Source organism: Lonchura striata, chromosome 8, assembly GCF_046129695.1.
Source record: "Lonchura striata isolate bLonStr1 chromosome 8, bLonStr1.mat, whole genome shotgun sequence".
Classification (NCBI taxonomy): Eukaryota; Metazoa; Chordata; class Aves; order Passeriformes; family Estrildidae; genus Lonchura; species Lonchura striata.
In genome coordinates, this window is record NC_134610.1 from 21,401,804 (window position 1) to 21,423,256 (window position 21,453).

The following is a 21,453-nucleotide window of genomic DNA, read 5'->3' on the forward strand; positions in this document are numbered from 1 at the left end:
TACATAATTTTGACCTTAAAACTTTATCATGTGTCTGAGTATGCTATCCTACAATGAGCTCAAGGGAACTTTCATTTAATATTGCAGAAGACTTTCATGATCTACAGAGCAATGGGATTTACTCAGATTTAGCTCAGTAACCATCATTTGAGCACTAAAGATCTAAATGAATCAATTTCGTCCATCTGCAACGCAACAAAACAAAGCAATCTCCTGACAAAAATGACAGAAATCTTGAATTATAATGGATCGTTCTGGAGTTGAAGAGGGGTAGTTGCAATTTAGATATTATCCTCCTTTGAGATAACCAAAATTGCTTTAAAATTTAAGTTTAAAAAGGACATCCAGACAGATTAGAAATAGTCTAGATGGAAGAGAAACATTTGTGGTTGCAGTAAGTTTTGTGTTTGTGAACACGTGCGCAAAGCAACTCAAAGGTGCAAACCAGGAATGAAACGAACACTGACAACTTTTTAAGTAGTTTGATTCATCCCTTCTCTCAAATCACTCCTGCTTATAATCTCATTTGATTTTAAGCAAGGGAGGAAGAAGAAACATAACACTTCAAAATCACCTTTTTATTAAGATTTTTCAGACAGGCTGATTCCTATCCATTGGGTGTAATTACTTATAGTTAGGCTGTAGGTTAATTGCCTGAGGCTTACAGTGCTTCTTCCTGAGTACTGCTTTTAGTTAGCCATGTAACTTAAAGTGGAAAAAATGCAAATAATCAGTGAGTAGATTATTGGGGCACAAAATAAATGAAATAAAGAGGAAATTGCAGTTTCCTCCACAACCTCAGTGAAAATCATTTTGAGGCTGGACTCCAGTGTGACTTGAGGCACATCTGGTCAGGCACAGCACACTACAAAGTGTGGAAACAGGCTGGGGGACTCATGGCCTAAGACTGGGGGGTACATAAACCCAGAGGCTTTCAAGTTACTTGTGAGTTAGGACACAAATCACTGCTCAAATCACAAAAGTTTGATATACTTACACTAAAAAAAAGTAGTTCTAAGTTTAAGGTGATTATGCAGCACTTTAAATTCAGAACAAAAAAATACACAAGAAAATAGCTTCATTAAAGCATTTATTAAGTTACTAAAATTTCTTCAGATGCACTATACACATAGTTCTTTTTTTGTGTGAGACACCCATTACTCCTAAACACACAATGTCCCATAAAATATTAATTGCTGTTAACAGAGCAACTCTTTATGGCTTCCATTACATAATTTTTATGTCAGGAGCGACTTGTTGAGATGAAAAACATCTCTTTTCCATTACAGAATTAACAGACCTCATCCTCTGCTTCCTACTTAGTATTCATAGATAGGTGGGGGGGAAATACACCTTTCTGCTTTAGTTCCTGCTGAAGTGAATCGGTCTACAGAAAATACTCTTTCCAGTTACTAAACTGGAACTAATCCAATCATTAGTCTGTAAAACCTTGCTTGAAAGTATCTGTACTGCAGTAACAGGGGTAGGAGAACAACAAAATTAAAAATCAGCCATCTCCTTTCTGAGAAAGCTACACATGGGCACAATGTAACAAATGAGTTTTCACTGAATAATGTATGAAATTTATAACAAACAAAAAAGTAGTTTGAATACATACATTAAGTTAGTAACATAATATAAACAAATACCTTAAAATCACAGGCATTCAGAATTGTGTTTAATATATTAAGGTATCTTTCTTTTTTAGTATCCACAGTTTCATTCACATCAAAAAGCACACAGTAGTAACACTAAAGCTCAAAGAAATCATCTATATCATTTGGCAACAGCATAGCAGCATTTACTGTAAATTCTTAGAGCCCACCTTCTGTGTATAGTCTATATCATTCAACTTATTTACTGTCAACAGTCACATACATCCCACTGCTGCAGAAAGAAAAAAAGCACAGGTTACACATTCTGCCAGTGTACCTTAATCCATTAAGTACAGATTTACCTGTAGATAATTGGCTCTAAATTTTTGTCTATGTGATTTCATTTACAAACATTTACATTTCCAATTAATACCAGTCAGCCTTCAGCGTGGGCTAACAAGGAACAGCACAGCAGTCCCAACCAAGCTGAGGCACTCCTCTTTTGGAGAGAGGAATGGATTTTCAAGCAAAAGCAGTACCTGAAGATGCCAGCTCTTCCTCCAATGGCAGGACAGCAGAACTCACAGCAGCAGCAGTGCCCCGGCAGTAGGGCCAGTCTCGCTGCAGCAGAGCAGTCCCAGCTCAGCAGCACCGACAGCAGCTGCCAGCCCAGTCCTGCCCCTCTCCCCCCTCCTGGCTCCCAGCACACACCCAGGCAAGACCACTTGGTCCTGTCACACACTGCAGTTAAGACAGTCACTCCTTTTTTCTTTTCCCCATCTCCCAACAATGATTGCAGTTCTGTGAAGACTAAGTGTAACATATGGGAAATAAAAACCCAAATGCTTTAGATTTTGAAAGACAAAATCTTGAGGCTAGACAAGAGTCCAATATAAAGAGAATTCACTGTTTATAAACATTCTGTGTGCACAGATGGATTACATCTACTAATCCAAACAAGTAGAAAATTACCACAGAACATATTACATAAAGATGAAGAACAAAATCAAGACTATACAGAGAAATTAAGACATTTAAATTAGAATTCAGTAGCCTATCTTTGTGACTACAGCCTTCTTTTCCTGAGTTAGTCTGAGGCAGACAAGCACAAACAGCCCAGTTAAGTTACCTCAGTCTAGTGTCCTTCTGGACTATCCCTAATTATCTCTGCTTTATTACTCTTACAGTGAAACACAAGAATCTTATAAGCAGCATAAATTAACTCAGGAGCTATAACTATGCCCACATCCATTAAATTTAAGTAAATAAATGTCTGAAGAAAGTCAAAAGACCATTCAAATAAAAGCTGATTATCCAGCTTGTTATCAAAGTCAGTACTATTTACTGAATAAAGATTCAGAAAATATACTATTTTCATTAATATTTTAAAGCGATGAGTTAGGAGGGAGGGAAGGAGAATTTGCTAGTGAGAGAACACACATACAAGTATTTGCAATCTTAGCACTCCCTGTAAATATAGATGGCCAAAGGCAGGGTGAGGGAAGAGGTAATAATCTCTTTGCCACTTCAACTATTAATACGGAAGTAGCCATTCATAGATAAGTGAGAATAAAAAGGAATTACTGACATGGCCAAAGCAGCACTAATAGTACAAGTTAGAAGAAAACTATCAACAAAACTTAAAAGCTATGCCATTATCTCTGCACAGTCAACAGCCTGAAAGCTCTGTCTCTAATTCAGCAGTTTTAAGATCCATGCAGTAACCATCATGTTTAACACTGACTTGAGCAGGAAAAACAAGATAACATGTTATAACAATCCACATAAACAGCTTCATATTAATGCAGTATTTAAAAACTGCACAATAGCTACAGACAGAAACAGCTTGCTTAGACCTGAAAATTAAGTCAGAAAATTGAATTTTGATTAGCAACTAATGAATCTTTTTTAACTGTGGGTGAGATCTGCCTCTAAAACTGAAGCCCAAGAGTTGGAAAAAAGCATACACGTGCACGCTAGTTTGTCCTACGATTTATGTACACTCACTTGATTCAACGTACCTCTGCAAGTAACTGCAAACTAAAATTAATGAGTCACAAGTCCCTATTTAAGTTTCTGTATTCTGAAAACACCTTACATTTTGCTGTTCAAGTAAAAAAAAGTTCCCACATCGAACATACACAGCAGATTATAATCAATAGCAAAAAAAAACCGATGTGACAAAATTAACACACTCCTAGAATAATGAAAGAATTGAGAGAGATGAACAAGTAGCAGAGCCCACAAAACTTACTGCCAAATAACTGAAGATGCAGGGATAACAACAGATATTTGTCTAGCTTCATATAGCACAGACAATATTCTGAGTATAGGGTTGAAAGCTTCCAAATGAGCAACCTTATGACAAGTTAGGTATGTCCACTACTGTTTATTTTCCAAATCTCTTCAGAAGATCTTCCACGACACCTGGGAGCAACCACTTTCAAAGACAGGAACATCTAGCACTAAATGGTGCTGAGCAATGACTGAGACCTCCTACATTTATCATTCTTATAAAATAAAGCTCATATCAGGGGCATGGGAAAGGTATAATCCAGGCAAACATTTAATTTCACATTCTAAAACAATGTCAGTAACAAACTTCTAGACATTACAGCTGCATTAAACTTTTATGAAAAGTTTTGATTTAGTAATACTATTTCAGCTGCCTAACTGCAGAAAAATATTAAGAATTACCTTGGAGGTTTGTGATACTGGCAGAGGAAGTCAAATCTGTCATCTGGCACAGGTACACGACTCTCATTTGGATCAATAGTACAGAAAGGAAAATTTTCAGCTGCTGCTTGACTCTTTGTTAACACATTGAAAAACGTTGATTTCCTATAAATGACATACAAATATTCTTAATATAGTTCAATTTAGAAGCATTTAAAAGTACTGGATTAAACCACATCTTATTTTAACCCAAAGCTGATAATGAGTTTTCTATTTACTCCAACAGCAGCAACCATTCCCCACATTCTAGTGGAAGCCATGCATCTGGAATGTCCCACTGATGTTTACCTCTCTTCCCTACCCTTTAAAATTCCCCTAAGTACGTATATCATCCACATATGTTAGCAAAAAAAAAAAAAAAAAAAAAAATCAGTCAAAAGCAATGCACAGCCCTACTGGCTATTTCTCCTTTTATTCAAGCACAGCGAGACACCAGTAAGGATGCTTGAAACTTTTTTATTAACTAGTTTTGCCATGACTCACCCTTTCCACCTGTATCTTGTTCCTTAAGATTTATTTACATTGTAACATAATTTCAGTATCTAAGCAATAGAAGTCAACAATGAAAAGAGAAAAAAAGCGACAGGAAAAGCAAACCACAATAGTTAATCAGTTACCAATAATCTTTTGTGCATGTAAAGACACAATTATACCTTACCAAACTATTTTCATCCTTGTTAAGTATCAGTGGAAAGAAGCCTACAAGTACTCTACTGGGGGAAAAAAGAGAACATTTTCCCTTAAACCAAGTAACAAATCACTTTGTTAGCTAGCATTTATTAAGCCAAAAGAGCAATTCTTGATTTATTAACTCCCAAATTTTCTACAATAAACATTCAGGTTGTTGTGTTTTTCAGAGCTGCTCTACATACAGCCAACATGTTCAAAAGTCACTAACAATTTTCTTTTAAAGTTATGTCATAACATAACTGAAAATGCTATTTATCCCCACTGACATGCAGTACAATGCTACTAAAGCTAATTACTTCCTTTATGGTGTACATCTTAGCTACACCCTGAAAAAAAATAATAAAAACATAAGAAAGCAGTGCTTCCAGCTTTAAGGCATACACACAAGTTTAACCTCTAAGTGTTAAAGAGGACAAGAAATTAACACAAAAAAGTTTCACATGTATATATCCTCCAGGTAATCAATTCATCCTCCTTTTCAGGTACAGCTCCTGTGAGGAGCCATAACAACTACAGATAAGAAGCATGACAGAAATCAATTACTAACATTGCATCATCTCTTCCAAACTGTCACTTAAGCTTGTCTCACTTAGAAGATTTCTTATCTGAAGAAGTTTCAAGAAAGAAAGTCCTCTTCACTGCTAATGACATGGAACAATTAACCCCCACCTGTGCATATCACCCCAAAATATAAAAATAATTTGTTACGCACGTTTGCCTAAGTATTTGCACGAAAACATGCATTACACATACACAACAGTGGAAGTAAGAAAATAGGCTAGACAAAGGACATAGGGGTTTATGAAACTCAGCAATTACTAAGACTTTTCCTTTCTTTGAACCCTTCCCTATTATCTTGTCCAGACTCGTACACACCTGCCTATCGCTGCCAGTTCCGCGTCGCTCCACCTGCAAGCACCTCCAGCTACAGATGGGAGCGCATCGCTGAGCCGTCAGCCGCGTGTCCCCCAGCTCCCGTCCGCACCTGCCTGCCCCGCGCAGCGCCTCAGGCCAGCCCGGCGCGGGGTCACGGGCGGGCAGAGCGGGCAGCCCCCCGCCCGTCCCGCACACCTACCCCACGTTCGGCAGCCCGACGATCCCGATCTTCAGGGACGTCCCGAACCTTCCGATGATCGGGTGCGACTTAACCCCGTCGCTTCCCTTTTTCGGGGGCATCTGCAAGCACAGAGGAGGCACACTGAGCTCCCCGCGACACCCCCGCGCACCCTCACGCCCGTCCCCTCCCGGCACGGCCCAGCCGGGGCCTCCGCCTCCCGGCACCGAGGAGAGACGCCCGCGCGGCGGCGGCGGCGGGGGCCGCGCGGGGCTCCTGGCGGGCGGGCGGCCGAGCTCCGGCTCACCTCGGCGCGGAGCCGCCCCGGAGCAGCAGCGCCAGCGGCCCCTCGCACGCGGACGCGCCGGCGGAAGGGGCGGCGCAGCCGCGGGGGAAAGGTCGCGCCGGGCGGGAGGGGCGAACCCCGGCCCCGCCCCGCCTGCGACGGCGCGGCCAGAGCCAGGGACGGCACGGCTACAGTCCGGCGCGGCCAGAGCCAGGGACGGCACGGCCCGGACGGCACGGCCCGAGTCCGGCACGGCCCGGCGGTGACAGCGCGGCCCCAGCCCGGCACGGCCCGGCCCGGCCGCAGCTAACAGCAGCGGCTGCCGCCCGCAATAACGCTGCTCGCAAGCGCGCGCAAATCACAGAACCCATGAGGTTGGAAAAGACCTCTGAGATCATGGTGTCCGACCTGTACGCAAACATCATCTTGTCAACTAGACCATGGCACCGAGCGCCACATTCAGGCTTTCCTTAAACACCTCCAGGAACAGTGACTCCACCACCTCCCTGAGCAGCCCATTCCAGTATCTAATCACCCTTTCAGGAAGAAACTCCTCCCAATGTCCAGCCTAAACCTTCCCTGGAACAGCTGAAGAAGACCATGTCCTGTAATCCTGTCACGGGGTGCCTGGGAGAAAAGGCTGACCCCCACCTGGCTACAACCTCCTTCCAGGAAGCTGTAGAGAGCGATAGGTCACCCGAGCCTCCTCCAGGCTAAGGTCCTGTCTTCTGTTTGCCACCCCATCCATCCTGGTCTTCTGTTTGCCACCCCATCCATCCTGCACCAGAGCAGGAACTACTGGAAAGGTCAAATACCCCATGCCCATCTAGATAAAAAGGCATATGGTCAGGAGGAGACTGTTGTAAATACATTGTGAGTGATTTATAACAATTTACACATGGCAAATTAATAAAATAATCTAGGAATAAAGTAGAGAGGTTATGAAGAACAGATGAAACATTTAGAATCCATCAAAAATTAATTGGAGAAAATGTTACAGAAGTCAGATCAGGACTCTTCAAAAAAATTAGATATTTTCTTTAACTCAGGCTCTGCTTCTCTGAACCATTAAAGACAGGCACCATCAAGTGTTGCCTGCTAAGAAAATTGAAGGAGAGAAGACAGTAAAAACTATTCTTACAGTATGCCCTATTTTAAGTCCATAAGACAGAATTCTCAAAACTTTAAAAAGAGTGAAGGAGTCAAGGTTAGAGTATCATCAGATATATATAATCTCAGTCACAGTAAAAGGAATATAATATTGAACATTATTTTTGAATTTTTTAGAAGAAAGGACACTTTTACTAAGCCTAATCTGAAATTATACATTAAAAATGTCTGTTACAACTTTTGTATTTCAGTGACATGAGATTTTTGCAACAATATTGAGAAAAAGAATGCTGTATCTGTTCAGAGTTTTTCTATTAGTATAGTGATAATAACAGTTCTTGCTAGTAATACATTTATGTGGTTTTTCTACTGTCTTAAAATCTATCACTATATATGTAAGAGGGGAAAAAAGTATATCTAGTTCAGATTCAGATACAGTTACTTAGTTGTTGAATAAAGCTAATGTATTACTACACCATACATTCAGTAAAATAGAAATTAATAGAAATTATTATAAATTCAGCACAGCCCCAGCACCATAAATTACAATCTTCAGTAACCAAATTTAGTTTCCTTTTCAGGAACAAAATAAAAACATCATAATTTTCCACCCTTCTAAAGTTTAAGACACTTCACTTGTCCTGAAAGCAGCATTTTGCAAGACTATTTCACAGCAACAGTACAGGATGGATTTGCCTAGCTCATTAGTAATAAAGAAAGTAATAACTTTCTTTCTGAAAGACTACTTTTGGAGAGCTTTTCTGCTTATTAAATCTTCCCACAATCCAAATATCTTGTCAGACAATCTAAGTACAATAGCTCTCAGTAGATGAATGACTAGTCTTCTTAAAATAAAAATATTTAACTTATCAGTTTGTAAGCACAATAGAGGTGCAAGGCATAAGCAGTCTGATACATGAAGTAAAAAAGTGTATGTGTGTGTGTTTGTGTATACATAAAAAAGAAAGCCTACTACAGGTATAATTTTGATTTTAGCTGTTGGGCAAAACAGCTGAACTAGAAGAGAAAAAGAAATTGAAATCCTACCTACTTTTGTTGCTGTACTTCAATGAAACTACATATGGTACCAAAGTCAGCAATGTGTGTGCCAAAATGTGCAAGTTTGAATATAAGTTTTTAATTTATGCTCTTCATTTAATGTACTGTAAAAATGGCCTGCTTCCCCCCACCCCTCTCCCCCTCCATAGTTCCTATATCTTACTGTTAGCACAGCCACTTCACTAAATGCAGATACAGGACTTCAAAGCATATGATTCTTTCAACTAGAAATTGACTCATGACCATGTAACACTTCATCTTACATGCTTTTGATTTCAAGTTGCTTTTAAAATTAAGGTTTGCCTTATTTGGCTGAATTTTCTATCCAAATCTGTCATAATGCTGAAAGCGTCATTTTAAACTGGCATACGTAGTTTAAACCATAACAATCTTGACCATATTACATACAAAATGTGTTTTATAAGTTTAATGGAAAAAACCACTAACATCTAGAAAGCAATCATCTCAATGTCAACTCTCCAACACTGAAGTACTGCACAAATACAGCTTATTGTACAGCTGGATCATGTGCAGAAGCCAAACAGCCCTGGAGCAACTCTACCTGATTAAAAGCAATGTTTAAGAGACAGTAATAAAACAAACAGTTTATTGTTTCTGCCACCAACAGTCTTTGCTTTCTGCTGCCCAGAACATATATTTACAGCAAAGTCACCGTTAACTGCAAAAATAAGCGGTTTTGTAGAACTGAAAGAATAAAGACAGAGCCCCTGATCCTTGCTGTGACCAGGTAATATTCAGTGCAGCCCAGGGGGTGAGAAGAACACAGCTGCTTTTGTACACCCCAGCTTGGAATTATCCAGGTCCCTGCCACTTGAAGGGAGCCAGATGACTCCCAGTAATAAATACACTCGGTACTAAAAAGAAACACTACTCAAGGGCATGGTCTAAACTAAATGGTGTTCATTGAGTTCTGTGAAGTTTAAAGGTAGTAATCACACAGCTGAACTGTTCTTGAATACAATATTTTTAAACATTACATTTGGTAGGGCTCAATAGTGTTTGTTCTTCTAGCTGTGGATTCAACTGATTTCATAGAGAATCTAAACTTGCTCCATTCTTTATACACTTCTATTCATACTGCCCTTTGCATTTTATATTTACACATTTTTATTCTTCTGCATTGTAATAACTGTCCTTGTTTTAATGGTAACAGATTGTTAATGGTGTTAGTGCAGCTCCAAGGACTGCTGTGGCAGCACAAAACATATCTCTCACCCCTTTCTGTGGCATCCCAGACTTTCTCATTCTAGAAGCATCTAGTGCTAGTGCAGAACAGTCTGATCTGCCACATATTATTCCTATTTCTAGATCATAATTCTGGAAATATCAGCTGAATTTCATAACTTTAACATGGACAATGTTACTAACAGGCATAATGCATATTGAGATGTTCATAGTGAGAATAGTGAAAGAAATTTGCTCACAAGAAAGTCAAGAAGAGAGGTTCCATAGTAGGACAAATTACTGGTAAATTAATAAAATTTCAGTTCAAAAATTACTACTTTAAATAAAATTTCAGTTCAAGAATGGCCTACTTTAAATATTTCAGTACCTTAGCAAAATGAAAGTACTAATACAAAATAAAAATATGTTTATGATTAATACTAATAAAAACAGAGAAAAAAATTAAATTGGGACCGACCATGAGGTGAGCAATATCTAGGGTTTTTCTAGGCCTCCAAGACGCTAAGACCATTCTAGCATGACCTTTTTTTTCAACAAATAAACCATATGACATGAAAGAACTGCTAAAATGCTAAAAAATGAATGGTAGTGGTCTAATAAAAAGATGTAGATTTCACTTCATTTAGTGTTGTAGATGGTAGCACTGAATTGTGTATTAATCAAGTTGCTTGACAGTTGAACAACAAACTATAGTATTAAACACTTCTCATGCCTTGAAGGGTACTCTTGAACATGAACAAAGATCCTCTAATTTATAAGTAGGGAGACTTCTGTCTCTGAATTTGGACTATACCTGTGTACTTCAAAAAAAAAAATGTAAACAAAAATTCAAAACCAACCTGCCCTGCAAGAATGCTGACTAGGAATAAACCCACTAAAGTACTTATTCTTGAATCTTTTTTTTGCAATGGTTTTTTTGGGGTTTTTTTTGGGGGGTTTTTTGTTGGTTTCTTTTTTGCAATAATTTTTTTGAGCAATGTTCAGTAGCCTGAGGGAGGCTGCTGAACATTGGGAGACACTGGCAAGAAAGAAACCTTAAGGAAAATAAAATTACTTTTCTATAAATGCCTCTACATTTTGTGTGGGGTACAAATTTGAAGTTACAACATCAAAAGCTAAAATAAGTTTTGTCATTTAATGTAGATTTTTAACTGTGTGCAATTAAATGTCTATGCAAGAATAGAAGACTCTTGTTAGCTTTCCAAGACATTTCATTTTTCTCTTTTAGGGCACAAAAATATTTGTGATGTAACTCAGGATAGATAGAATGACTTCATTTATTGAACACAGCAGAAAATGTATAGAGAGATCTGGATAGCTGAACTTCAAAACATGATCTCAGGAAAAAAGCCACAAACCTCATTCTGGATCTAATGCAGATTGAGCAGTTATATTCTAGCCTCATAAGACACATTCTATTTTGATGGAAGAACAAAATGAGATACCTAATAAATAATGTTAGTTAGGTGATAATGATACATTTTATACACTACATATTTGCAAAATGACTGTAAAATGAAAACCAAACAAAATATTGAAGGACATCATGCAGCAATTCTGGAAACCTTTTTAATTTTTTCCATATTATATTTATTCTACCTCTTAACTTCAGATTGTAAAGGATTTTATAACCTGCAAAGTTCAGATAAAAGGAATTAATCATAATCATCTACATTTCTAGAGGCCTAGAAAAATAGTTACTTGTGGGAAATAGGACAGTATTTGCAAAATAGAAAAGAATTCCTTATACTCTGTAAAATCTGCAACCTTTACCAGGTCATCCAGAGTGCTCACAAAAACTGCATGTATAGCTGGATGTGGAGCCTGGTACACAAAAAGGGGTGGGACATTTTCCTCTGGGCTCATTCATTACAGCCCCAAAGCACATGAGCCCTAGAGAGATGGCAACAGGGATACAGACTACACCTTCAAGATGGGATTGCAGAGGAAAATTTCAGGAATTTACAACTGCAGTCAGCAAGTTTTGCCTCATGAAGCTATATTGTTTAGCATGAACAGATGAGTGTATACACACCAGTCCAATTCAGAAACACTGTCATAGGTAGCACTGCACCTGTAAAGAAGAAGAGGGTGACAGTTTCTGCTCTGCATTAGTATCACAGTGACCCCCGTAAATACAATGGAGATTTATTCTATATAATACTTCTGTTTACATGTTTACTAATAGCATTTACATGTACATACTAATAGTGCTGATACTGCATTCTTATGGTTATGTTAATAATCCAATCATTTCTTCCTCATAACTCAGCTACTATATTACAAAAATCCAATAAAAATTAATTTAAAACTCAGATCACATATATATAATTTTCTTTCATTTCATGGTAGTGTTCTTATTTATAAGAAAAAGTCACAATGCAACTATGCCTCACTTGTGCGCTCAGGAGAAGACCTCTTAGCTACTTTGTAATTTCATAATTCTCTATTTGGAAAAGCTTAGAAGCTCAGCAAAGCTTCACTCAACACCAGTGTTTTCCTCATAATTTACTTACAAAGTTGTTCTTAACTTTCTATTCTCAACTGTGCAGTACTCTCATCTCAGTATACGTGGGATTTGCCATATTTTAACTGAGAAAACAACCTTTATATGCACACTATTGGTGGTGCCAGCATAAAGCAAGAGATCATAGCAACTTCAGAGACCCTGGCAGTCCTCATTTCTAAAGGTGCCTTGTCACAGTCACCTTGCACCCGCCATCATCTGGCAGCAATTGCTCAGGTGCCAGTGCACCTGATACAAACCTGTTCAGCAGTCATCTTCCCAGTGTATCCCATGCCTTGTTGTCCTAAAGGAGAGTTATTCATGTCCATATCAGGAACAGATCACTGGCCTGCCCTGCTCCTTGCTGCTCTGGAGGATGCACACAGCAGGACAGGACTGAGCATGCCTGAAGTGTTTGCCGAGCAGTCAAAGCTCAAGAACACCTCTGCAGAGGAGTTCTGAAAAGACAATGAAACTCTACTACCAAACACTAAGAAATTACTTATCAAGTGGTAAAGATTACTATCAGCATATTAAGAACACATGATCATAGAAATTCCATTGCCTCACGATTGTAGTATTTCTGTGGGTGCAGCCAAAGTTTGACTCAACAACATGACTGCTCGGACACAGATTTCACTAAGGATTTCAGAACCCACATAAATTCTGGAAAGGGATTTTCAGCCACAGTTTAACTACTGGGGGCCACTATGCAATTTTCTGCCCCAATGAAGAAACACAGGAGTTTGGCCTACCACAAATAACTGTTTTTCTGCAAAACCTAATCTACAACATTTTTACACTTATTCCAGTATTTTTTGTACTGGAGTTATGTACTTTGTAAGGTAAAGTACAATACTTTGTAAGGCATATATATGTGCATATTTATATCCCAGTCCCTTTTAAACCAAAACTTTGCCTTACAAAGTATTTTTATTCCTCTCAATAGCTTTATTTAGATCATCACATCTTTACTACAATGTAAAAGAAAGGTTTGTGCATTGGCAGCAAGCGCATTGAGAACCCTAAAGTAGAGAACTACTGCTGATCAGCTGTGGGAAAGCACTGAAATAACATCAGTGACCTGCAATGAGAACAAAGATGTGGCCACTCGTGACAGATGAAAAAACCTTTAATAGTTTAAATTTTTACGTAAGTGGAACAGATTGATATCATCTCTCCTTATGACACTGAAATTTGGCTGTCACAATGAACATTCATAGGGAAGAGCAATCTTTATCAGAAAGGTACTCCCTTGCTCTGCTCTTGTGCTAAGGATTCTACATATTCTACAATATGCCAGTCACAATTTACAGGGCTCCTGACAACATCATCCAAGAAACTACACATTTGTGTTGGTCTTGGTTAAAAATCAGGTTTTTAAAGTGTACCCCTTTGTTTCTAACCATAGGCTATCTGATGAGAAGTGAATACAGTTGTCAGCTAGTGGGGCAAAACTTTTTAGTGTCAAGAATATGAGAATCTCTGAAAGATCCATGGCCTGTACTCATGGCTGTCTAATACGAGTAGACAGTTTAAGTAACTTAGGAAGGAAAGTTTATTTCCTGACTGCATAGAGCTTTTACTGTCAAGTTACTTATAACAGTTATTCTTTTTTCACTTCAAGATGGACAATAATACTTTCTTGCGCATTACATAAACCCAAAGTGGAACATATTATTAAGGATTTGAGGTATCTAGCTCTTTCAGACTGCTTTAAAAAGGAGTCAAAGACTGCTACTTGAAGTTATACAAGATCCCTTTAAGGTATTTGTAGAACATTGGACAAGCGAAAATACTCTTCTCTGCTTATTTTCCTAAATATCTCTTCTATGAACCATCCTTTTATAATAAATGCGTGCATGGATAAATCTTAAAAAAGAACTATAGAAATATTAATTATGTTGTGATTGTTTATCGTTTTTCCCATAATAACATCTTTTGTATATTCTGTTCATTTTTGGGAAGGTCTTATGATCTAATCTCCAACCTATTTAAAAGAAAATGCTTTGTGTGCCATTTTGTACTCATGGTCATTTGGAGTTCTATTTCAGTTTCATTAATATTGATGGAACTTGTCTCTGCACTCATTCTCAGCAGATTCTTTGGAATTAATCTTCAGCATTTACTGTGATTTGTTTCTGTTTTCTGCTTCATCCCTGAATCCAGCTCTTCTCTAGTTAATTTTGTTTTCTTTATTTTTATCCACTTGCTATGACGGTTCTACTACTTGTGCCACTGTGGTGTGTCAGTCCTTTATGGGATCCCTGTTTCGTCTCTGCCTTTCACTGTGATTTTCCATCATTATGGGCCTCTTGAATAAAAATGTAGCCCTTGTTTCTGACAAAGTCCATGTTCCTTTTCTTTCTGTGTGATTTTCCATCATTATGGTTCTTAAATTTCTTGAATAATGATATATACTATGAACAAATGCATGAAGCAGTAATGGCTTCATCAGTGTTTTCTAAAATATATCTGCAGCTTTTAGAGCATACAGTGCAACAGCAGAGTCTGTCATGTTTGTAAAAGCATGATGTTTAAAGTGTATTTTGTAGACTATTGATGACTATGCTGCTCTGCATTAAAAATTTGCCTTCTTTCAAATATTATTTACTTCTCAGGATAACAGTTTCAAAAACATAGTTAAGGAATAAGTATTAGCACTGAACATCTTTGTTTAAAATGGTAAAATATAAACCCTTTGTAACATTTATGGCAATACCACTATGTTATGGGACTAACAGAATTCTTGCTAGGTGTTTTACATGAAGAATGTATGAACAGATGTCAGAGTTTTTATTGAAACAAGTCAACATTTTAATTTGAATCAGCATCTCATAATAAACCATCAGAATAAATGCTTTAAAAATATATCTGCAAAAATGTGATAAAAATTGTACTTCCGTACTAATTAGTTACATTAGCATTATGTAAACCAAAACTATGAAAACCAAAAGTGTAAAGACATTTAAACACCAGTTCACCAATTTGAACAATGGAAATCTTTAATATGCCATAATATAAATTGCAGTAAAAATAGGAATCAAAATATTATAAAATATTTACTACCTTATTTTATAGTAGTGGCACAGTAATTTAGTCCACAAAGTGCTTTAGTGGTTTAAAAGGGGGGAAAAATGTTACTTACAAAACACTAACCAAGTATGTCAGTGATTTCAGCATTACTTTTTTTTTAGCATAATCTGTAAAACTATATCCATTAGTATTTCATTCTGGATAACAGATGGAAAGCTTGAAGGAAAGGTCTTAAAGATGTGGAGAGGCTTGCCAAAGTAGACCATCATTTCCAAAAACATTTATAATGGTATTTACAATTGGCTACAGTCTCTTAACACCAAAATAAATGGGTCTTGTGGTATTAATTAGAGAAAACCAGGTTCCTATGTGTCCTGTTTCCTTCCATTTTAAATATAAGTATCAAAATTTCTTAAAGTTCTCTAAGGAAGCGAAGTGTGAAATGCCCTGTTGTGGCTCCAGCTAACTAGCATGGGGCTGGAAACACTGTCCCCTTCTCAACAGGGCAGGTGGGTGGCCTGGAGCAGCTGAGCCACCCACAGAACTCCAACTAGGCATGAAGAATGACAGCAAGACCAGTGGGAACAGCTTCCCCATAATACCCAAGCAAAAAGAGCAAAGCAGGTTTGCCAATGGCAACCTAGAGGAGCCAAAAATTATTCACTGCCAGAAAAATCAGTAGTGACAAAAGAGGTGTGTGGTCAAGCTAGGTAGCCAAGTGACAACAGACTGGAGATTAGATCGTGTGATCTTCACAGAACTAGGAGCTGGCACACTTACAACCTCACACCTGAATGTAAACATATCTCTCAACAGACAAAAAGTCCCCAGTGAGGCCCTCTCCCACAGGTCTATTCCCAGCACCTGATCCCAAGTGACAGTCCTGCCCCAACACAGGCAGCCAAGCTCCTCAACAGGTGGAAAAAGGTTGTCATGACGGAAGTGACCCCTTATGCTTCACTGGGGGTCCTGACTCAAGCAGCTTTCAATAACTGACACTCCTTACCTTTGTGCTTTGATATAGCTGAGAATGCTTTTATGTCCCTCTCATTTCTCTTCCAAAGAATCAATGACTGTTTCACAATGTTTGTATTAATGATTTCTTCTTACTCCATTCCCTTACAATGTGAGCATAGTGCCTCAGTGACAGCTATTTAGCTGCACTGCTGGTTCAGTGAAAAGCCTTGGGAAGATCACTAATTTATGATATGTATCTGCCAAATGATGATCCCACTTCAATTTTCTTCCCTCACAGTGTTTTGTAGATTGGAATGCGTAGGTAGGTGGCCAAGTTTGAATAGCTGTGTTATGTTAGTTCAGTAACAATGAAGTGTCATTATTTTTGGAGAATGTTAGTAACTAGTGTATGGCCTGACAGATGCATCTGAAACATTTACAGACTCTGAGAAAGGAATCTACAGTCACTCACAGAGCTGTCTCCAGCCATTCTAATGAGAAGATGAGATTGGTTTGCTGCACAAAATGGGAGAAGACTTAATAGAATCAGTCACAGTTTTAGTGCTACCTCTGCTCCAATAACCAATTCATAACCTATTTTCTTAAGTAGATGGTTGAGAAAAATATTACTATTTTTTATCATCCATGTAAAAGGTACTTCCCTTTTCATTTTATCTGGGATAAGTTTTGAAGTAATTTCTCAAATGCAAGTTTCAGTCCATCATTAAATAATAACTTGAATGATTGCTTCTCTTTTCTTAACTCATTCACTGGAAACATACTTGCCCTTTCTGAATCTGCAAGTTCCAGTCCTTATCAGTCTTTGTTTCAGAGTACTAATAGCACAAATAGTATGTATAGACTACTGTCCCAAGCAGCCTTAACTTCTATTACAGAAAACAAAAGTTACAAAATGTTTCAATGTATTCAAGTTGTTTTCCCTTATTCAGCAGACTCAAGATGTCATTCTTAATTTTACTATGCAAAGAGACAAATTATGTATTGTATTCAAAGCAAAAGAATAATTAAAATACACAAAAAATAGAAAGATTCACACTGTAAAACATAGGCTAAAAATGAAGAAAATATACTTCAGAACAAAAATAGGGGCTCACACATTCATTGCATGTTTCACTAAATAAAACTCCAGATGATTTCACAGATGAATCTGACATAAAGTTAACCACTTTCACTGCAGTTATCTTTGATACTTCTCACATTGGCTAATGTTTTCTGCATGATTCCAGCAAAAACATGGGCTACTTTTAAAGGCATTCAACAATCAAGGAAGACTCTGAGTGACTGAAAGTGCATCCAACACAAACCTCAATACACTTACCAACTCAGATTTCCTCATAGGAAAATCGTAATCATACTTTGCCTATAACTTCTGCATATTTTTGAATCATTCATGTGTGGCAACACAGGAAACATCCTATCAGTTCACTTGCAGTCTCATGGGTCAGGTATTCAAGGGAATTAGCAATAGTAGCAGCAACAATTGAGAACTCACCTATCTGCAGAGCAGGGTAAGAACTCCTATTGATTCAGGTGATTTCAAGTCTCTTCTGTAATTTCTGTGGGGTTTTTGTTCAGTGCTTGGTGCCTCACTGGATTTCAATGAGACTGAAATAGCATTTGCCTCAGGAGTCTTTCAAGCTTAAGATTCCCACTTCTCTGGAGAGGTGTATTGTGAAGCACAAAATGTCTAAGAACAGCATTCAGTCTAGAAAGAGATGATGGTCACCAGTGCAAGTACTCACCTCACTGCTGTGATAACACAGGTAAATGATGTCCACAGAACTGAAGCTATGTCTGCTATCAGACTGAAAGGTGTACTAGCCACAAAACTACGTTTAATAACCAGATTTATTAAAAAGAACATGCTGTTTGTAACATACACAACTCCCAGGCACCTCCCCAGTCTGTACCTAAAAGTATGAACAACAGAGTAATCGTGATACACAATCCACTTCCCAAAGTTAGGAGAGGAGTAAGGCAATTTAAAACATGACTGGTCTCTTATCTAGCCTTATTACACTTAGCACCTGCTTGAATGCCTTCTGCCCACCTGAGGAACATCAAGCTGTCTTAGAAACACCCAAGCAAAGGCTTTCAGGAAACAGACAAAGCTCAGGAGATCCTTGGCCTAGAAAAGAAAATCTAGGAAGCTTCTCCAGTGTTTCAGGAAACTACAAAATTAGTGAAAACCATTAATTGCACAAGTGATGTTCCATAGATGAACCTAGTTTTTCAGAAAATTTCCAGAGATTCTTTTAGAAATAATCAGCAGTCTGTGAATCACAAACAGTGTCTGGGAGATGCTATGTCCAAGAGTATAACATGCAATCATTATATTTACCAAATAAATATTTTCTAGTTGGACTTTTTTATTACTTCAGAGGTCAGTTTAAAATCAGTACTATCTAGTACACAACACAGCATTATATGCAATACACACAGTTTATAAATTAATTTCAAAAGCAGTTTTACTTATTTTACTTTCTCTACTTAAAATAGAATAAATATATATGCAGCCCATATTCAACTATCACAGAACTCAAAAATCCTCCAGAGTTGTGACTTCAATTTGAAAATAATAAACACAGGTTGTATTTTGAAAGAAGGAAGAAAGGTAAACCAATTACTTAATTTTTGGTTTTTTATATCTCTAAGGAGAGCTGATAACTCCTTTTTAAAAATTTCTTCCTTCAATGAATTTGTAAATATGCCTGGCTGCAGCTACAAGTGGGATGTAGAAGCTGCAGGATAGTGAAGCCACTCCTATAACATTTAAGAGAGGGTGTACATCAAACCAGGAGATTTATAGTAATCCCCTGCTATTAGACACACTTTTCTTGAAAGTGTGAGTTCCCCTATTAGCTACTCAGCAGGGGACTCCATTTACCCTGCAAGTGGTCTGAGGCATGCAAAATATTTAAATTTTGAGAGAATCACAAACAGCAATATCTCCGGAGTACAACATATGACCTATTTTTTTTAATTGCTCACAAAACAAGACACGTCCAAAGTGACATTGATACAAATGGCTTAACTTGAACTTGCCCGGAGCCAGCTCTGTAACTCACACACCGTGAGGATTTGGTTGTGAAGCCCATCAACAATCCATCAGGTGACAAACTGATGCCTCAGTATCTCAGAGACCAGTCTTTCTGGAAAGATGAAATTGGAACAGCAAGCTGCCTCAGACTTTGATTAGCCTTCCCATCCATGACAAAGAGCTCACTACTACAAAGCATGTTGTCAGCAACTTCAGTAGGGCAGTTTTAAATTTCTGTAATTCCTGAAGACTGCACGAGTTAAGCACTTTGAAAATACTTGATATTTTAATGTTTTTAGGGTTTTCCTCCTTTTTCAGCATGTACCTTTCAGCATTATTGGCTGCAGAAATATCAGCCTACTTAGTTTTGAAATATGAAATTGCAATAGGCTGTGACCTGTGGTAGGTATGTGCGTCAACAGGTTGGAAATTCACCCACAAAAACTTTTTAGGGGAAAAAAAAAAACCTAACTAAAATGTATTTGTGCTTAAGAATTTCAAGAGACTATCTTCTGTTTAGCTGAGATTAGAGATGGTAATATACAGTCTCAAAATCCTAGATCACAAAGATTTGTCATATTCCTGCATATTAGAATGTTCTTTAAAAAATTTATGAAATTATATCTATGGTGGGCTGAATTAACACTAAAAAAGAAGTTCTGTAATCATTCTGAAGTTGGATTTCAGTCATTAGATAATAATTTGGCTATAAGACTCTTATTCATTATTTACATTTTCATCTTGTAACATTTAGCTTCAACTCTTCTGAAAGAGATTAAATAGAGACTATTTTTAATGTTGATTCCAAAAATTGCAAAATAATCCTTGAGATTCAGTAATACCAATCCACAATTAAAATATTTGCAAATGTGGGCTAGACGTAATTAGTAGGGCTTGCTGAATGAGCTCTTTTATTCACATTTTTAAGATTCATGCCTACATTGATCTGAAGACAGAATAACTTTAGTTGTATTGTCCATTTTACATAGTATACTGCTGAAAGCATATTCATATTGCAACCACTTTCCATTACTAATAGAGAACTGCATTTGGAAGTATTTTCCTCAAACTGATAGATCAAATGCAAAACTGCTCAGAAATATAGGTTATTAATCTTGTCCACTGTACATCTATATGGCTACCCATTACTTCCAACCATTAAAAACAACAACAAAATGTTGGCATTGTTAAGAATTACCCATACATTTCATCTTCCAACAGTGCTAGGTCTGGGCAGTTGCAGCATTGCCATGGCATGGTAAATGGCAATTGCATATTCTAATGTTTATGCATACACATCAAATAGTTAACTACTTTGCATTTTTCTCCTGTAATTTTTCTTTTAACTGACACTTTTTGGTTTTTTTTTAAATCCCGTTTGGCTTACCCCAAAACAGAAATTAAAGTTACATATTTTTTCTCGCTTAGAAATTAAAAGGTATATATGCAAATGGAGTATAGATGTATGATCCAGAATTGGGTAGGTCTTTTCTCCTTTTCTTTTACTTAGGAAAATAAATACTTTTATGCAAACTAGAGCTAATATATACAACTAATATGTAATTAGGATGGAATTTGATGCAATCCTAATCTAGTGGTAATGAGGGTATAAATGAGGTGGGATTTTTAAATGAACCCCTGTAGGCCACTACAGCATCTCTTAACATTAGTTCAAGTCCTGTCATTGGAAAGACTCCAAACACAGTAGTATTTTGCTTCCTTAGAGTAAAACTTCTTTTGGCAGAGTACTCTTCTGTAAGAAAAGTTTCAACATTGAAAAGAGTATGAAGCTCTACAGGAATTAAACGATGAAAGGCTCCAAGGACCTAAAACTGATTTCAGTGTGAACATTGCTCTTCAAGACTGTTATACTCAACTAGATTTTCTGACTTATATTATTCACATATTACTATATTAAGAAATCAGGCTAATATTCCCAAACTGTTATCTGCTGAGAACAATGCTAATATTCCCAAACTTCTCTGCTGAGAAGTCAATGTTAACCAAATCCAGGACTCGGCATTTAAAAAAAAAGCAACAGTAACCCAAACTCCCTATTCTGCTGAAGGATCATCCTCTTCAAACATGAATTTAGAGGAATAGTTCTGGCACAAGTAGAGACAGCAGTATAATATATTCCTAAACAACAGTTTAATT

The 21,453-nt window shown here is 37.5% G+C and overlaps 1 protein-coding gene across 6 annotated transcripts in view; it reads right to left on the reverse strand.

Moving 5' to 3' along the window:
• Nucleotides 1-21,453, reverse strand: part of OLA1 (Obg like ATPase 1) — a 128,257-nt gene that overhangs the window by 87,124 nt on the left and 19,680 nt on the right. For 2 of the 6 annotated variants that reach the window (XM_021552476.2, XM_021552478.1), the window contains 2 exons: nt 6,097-6,197; nt 4,293-4,436 (listed from right to left, as the gene is read on the reverse strand). In XM_021552476.2, coding sequence (XP_021408151.1) covers nt 4,293-4,436; nt 6,097-6,197 — 245 coding nt within the window. Of the gene's footprint in view, nt 1-4,292; nt 4,437-4,989; nt 5,045-5,897; nt 5,913-6,096; nt 6,200-6,382; nt 6,472-21,453 lie in introns of those variants that run through there. The other 4 variants (XM_021552475.1, XM_021552477.1, XM_077785055.1 and 1 more) reach the window with 4 other exon arrangements.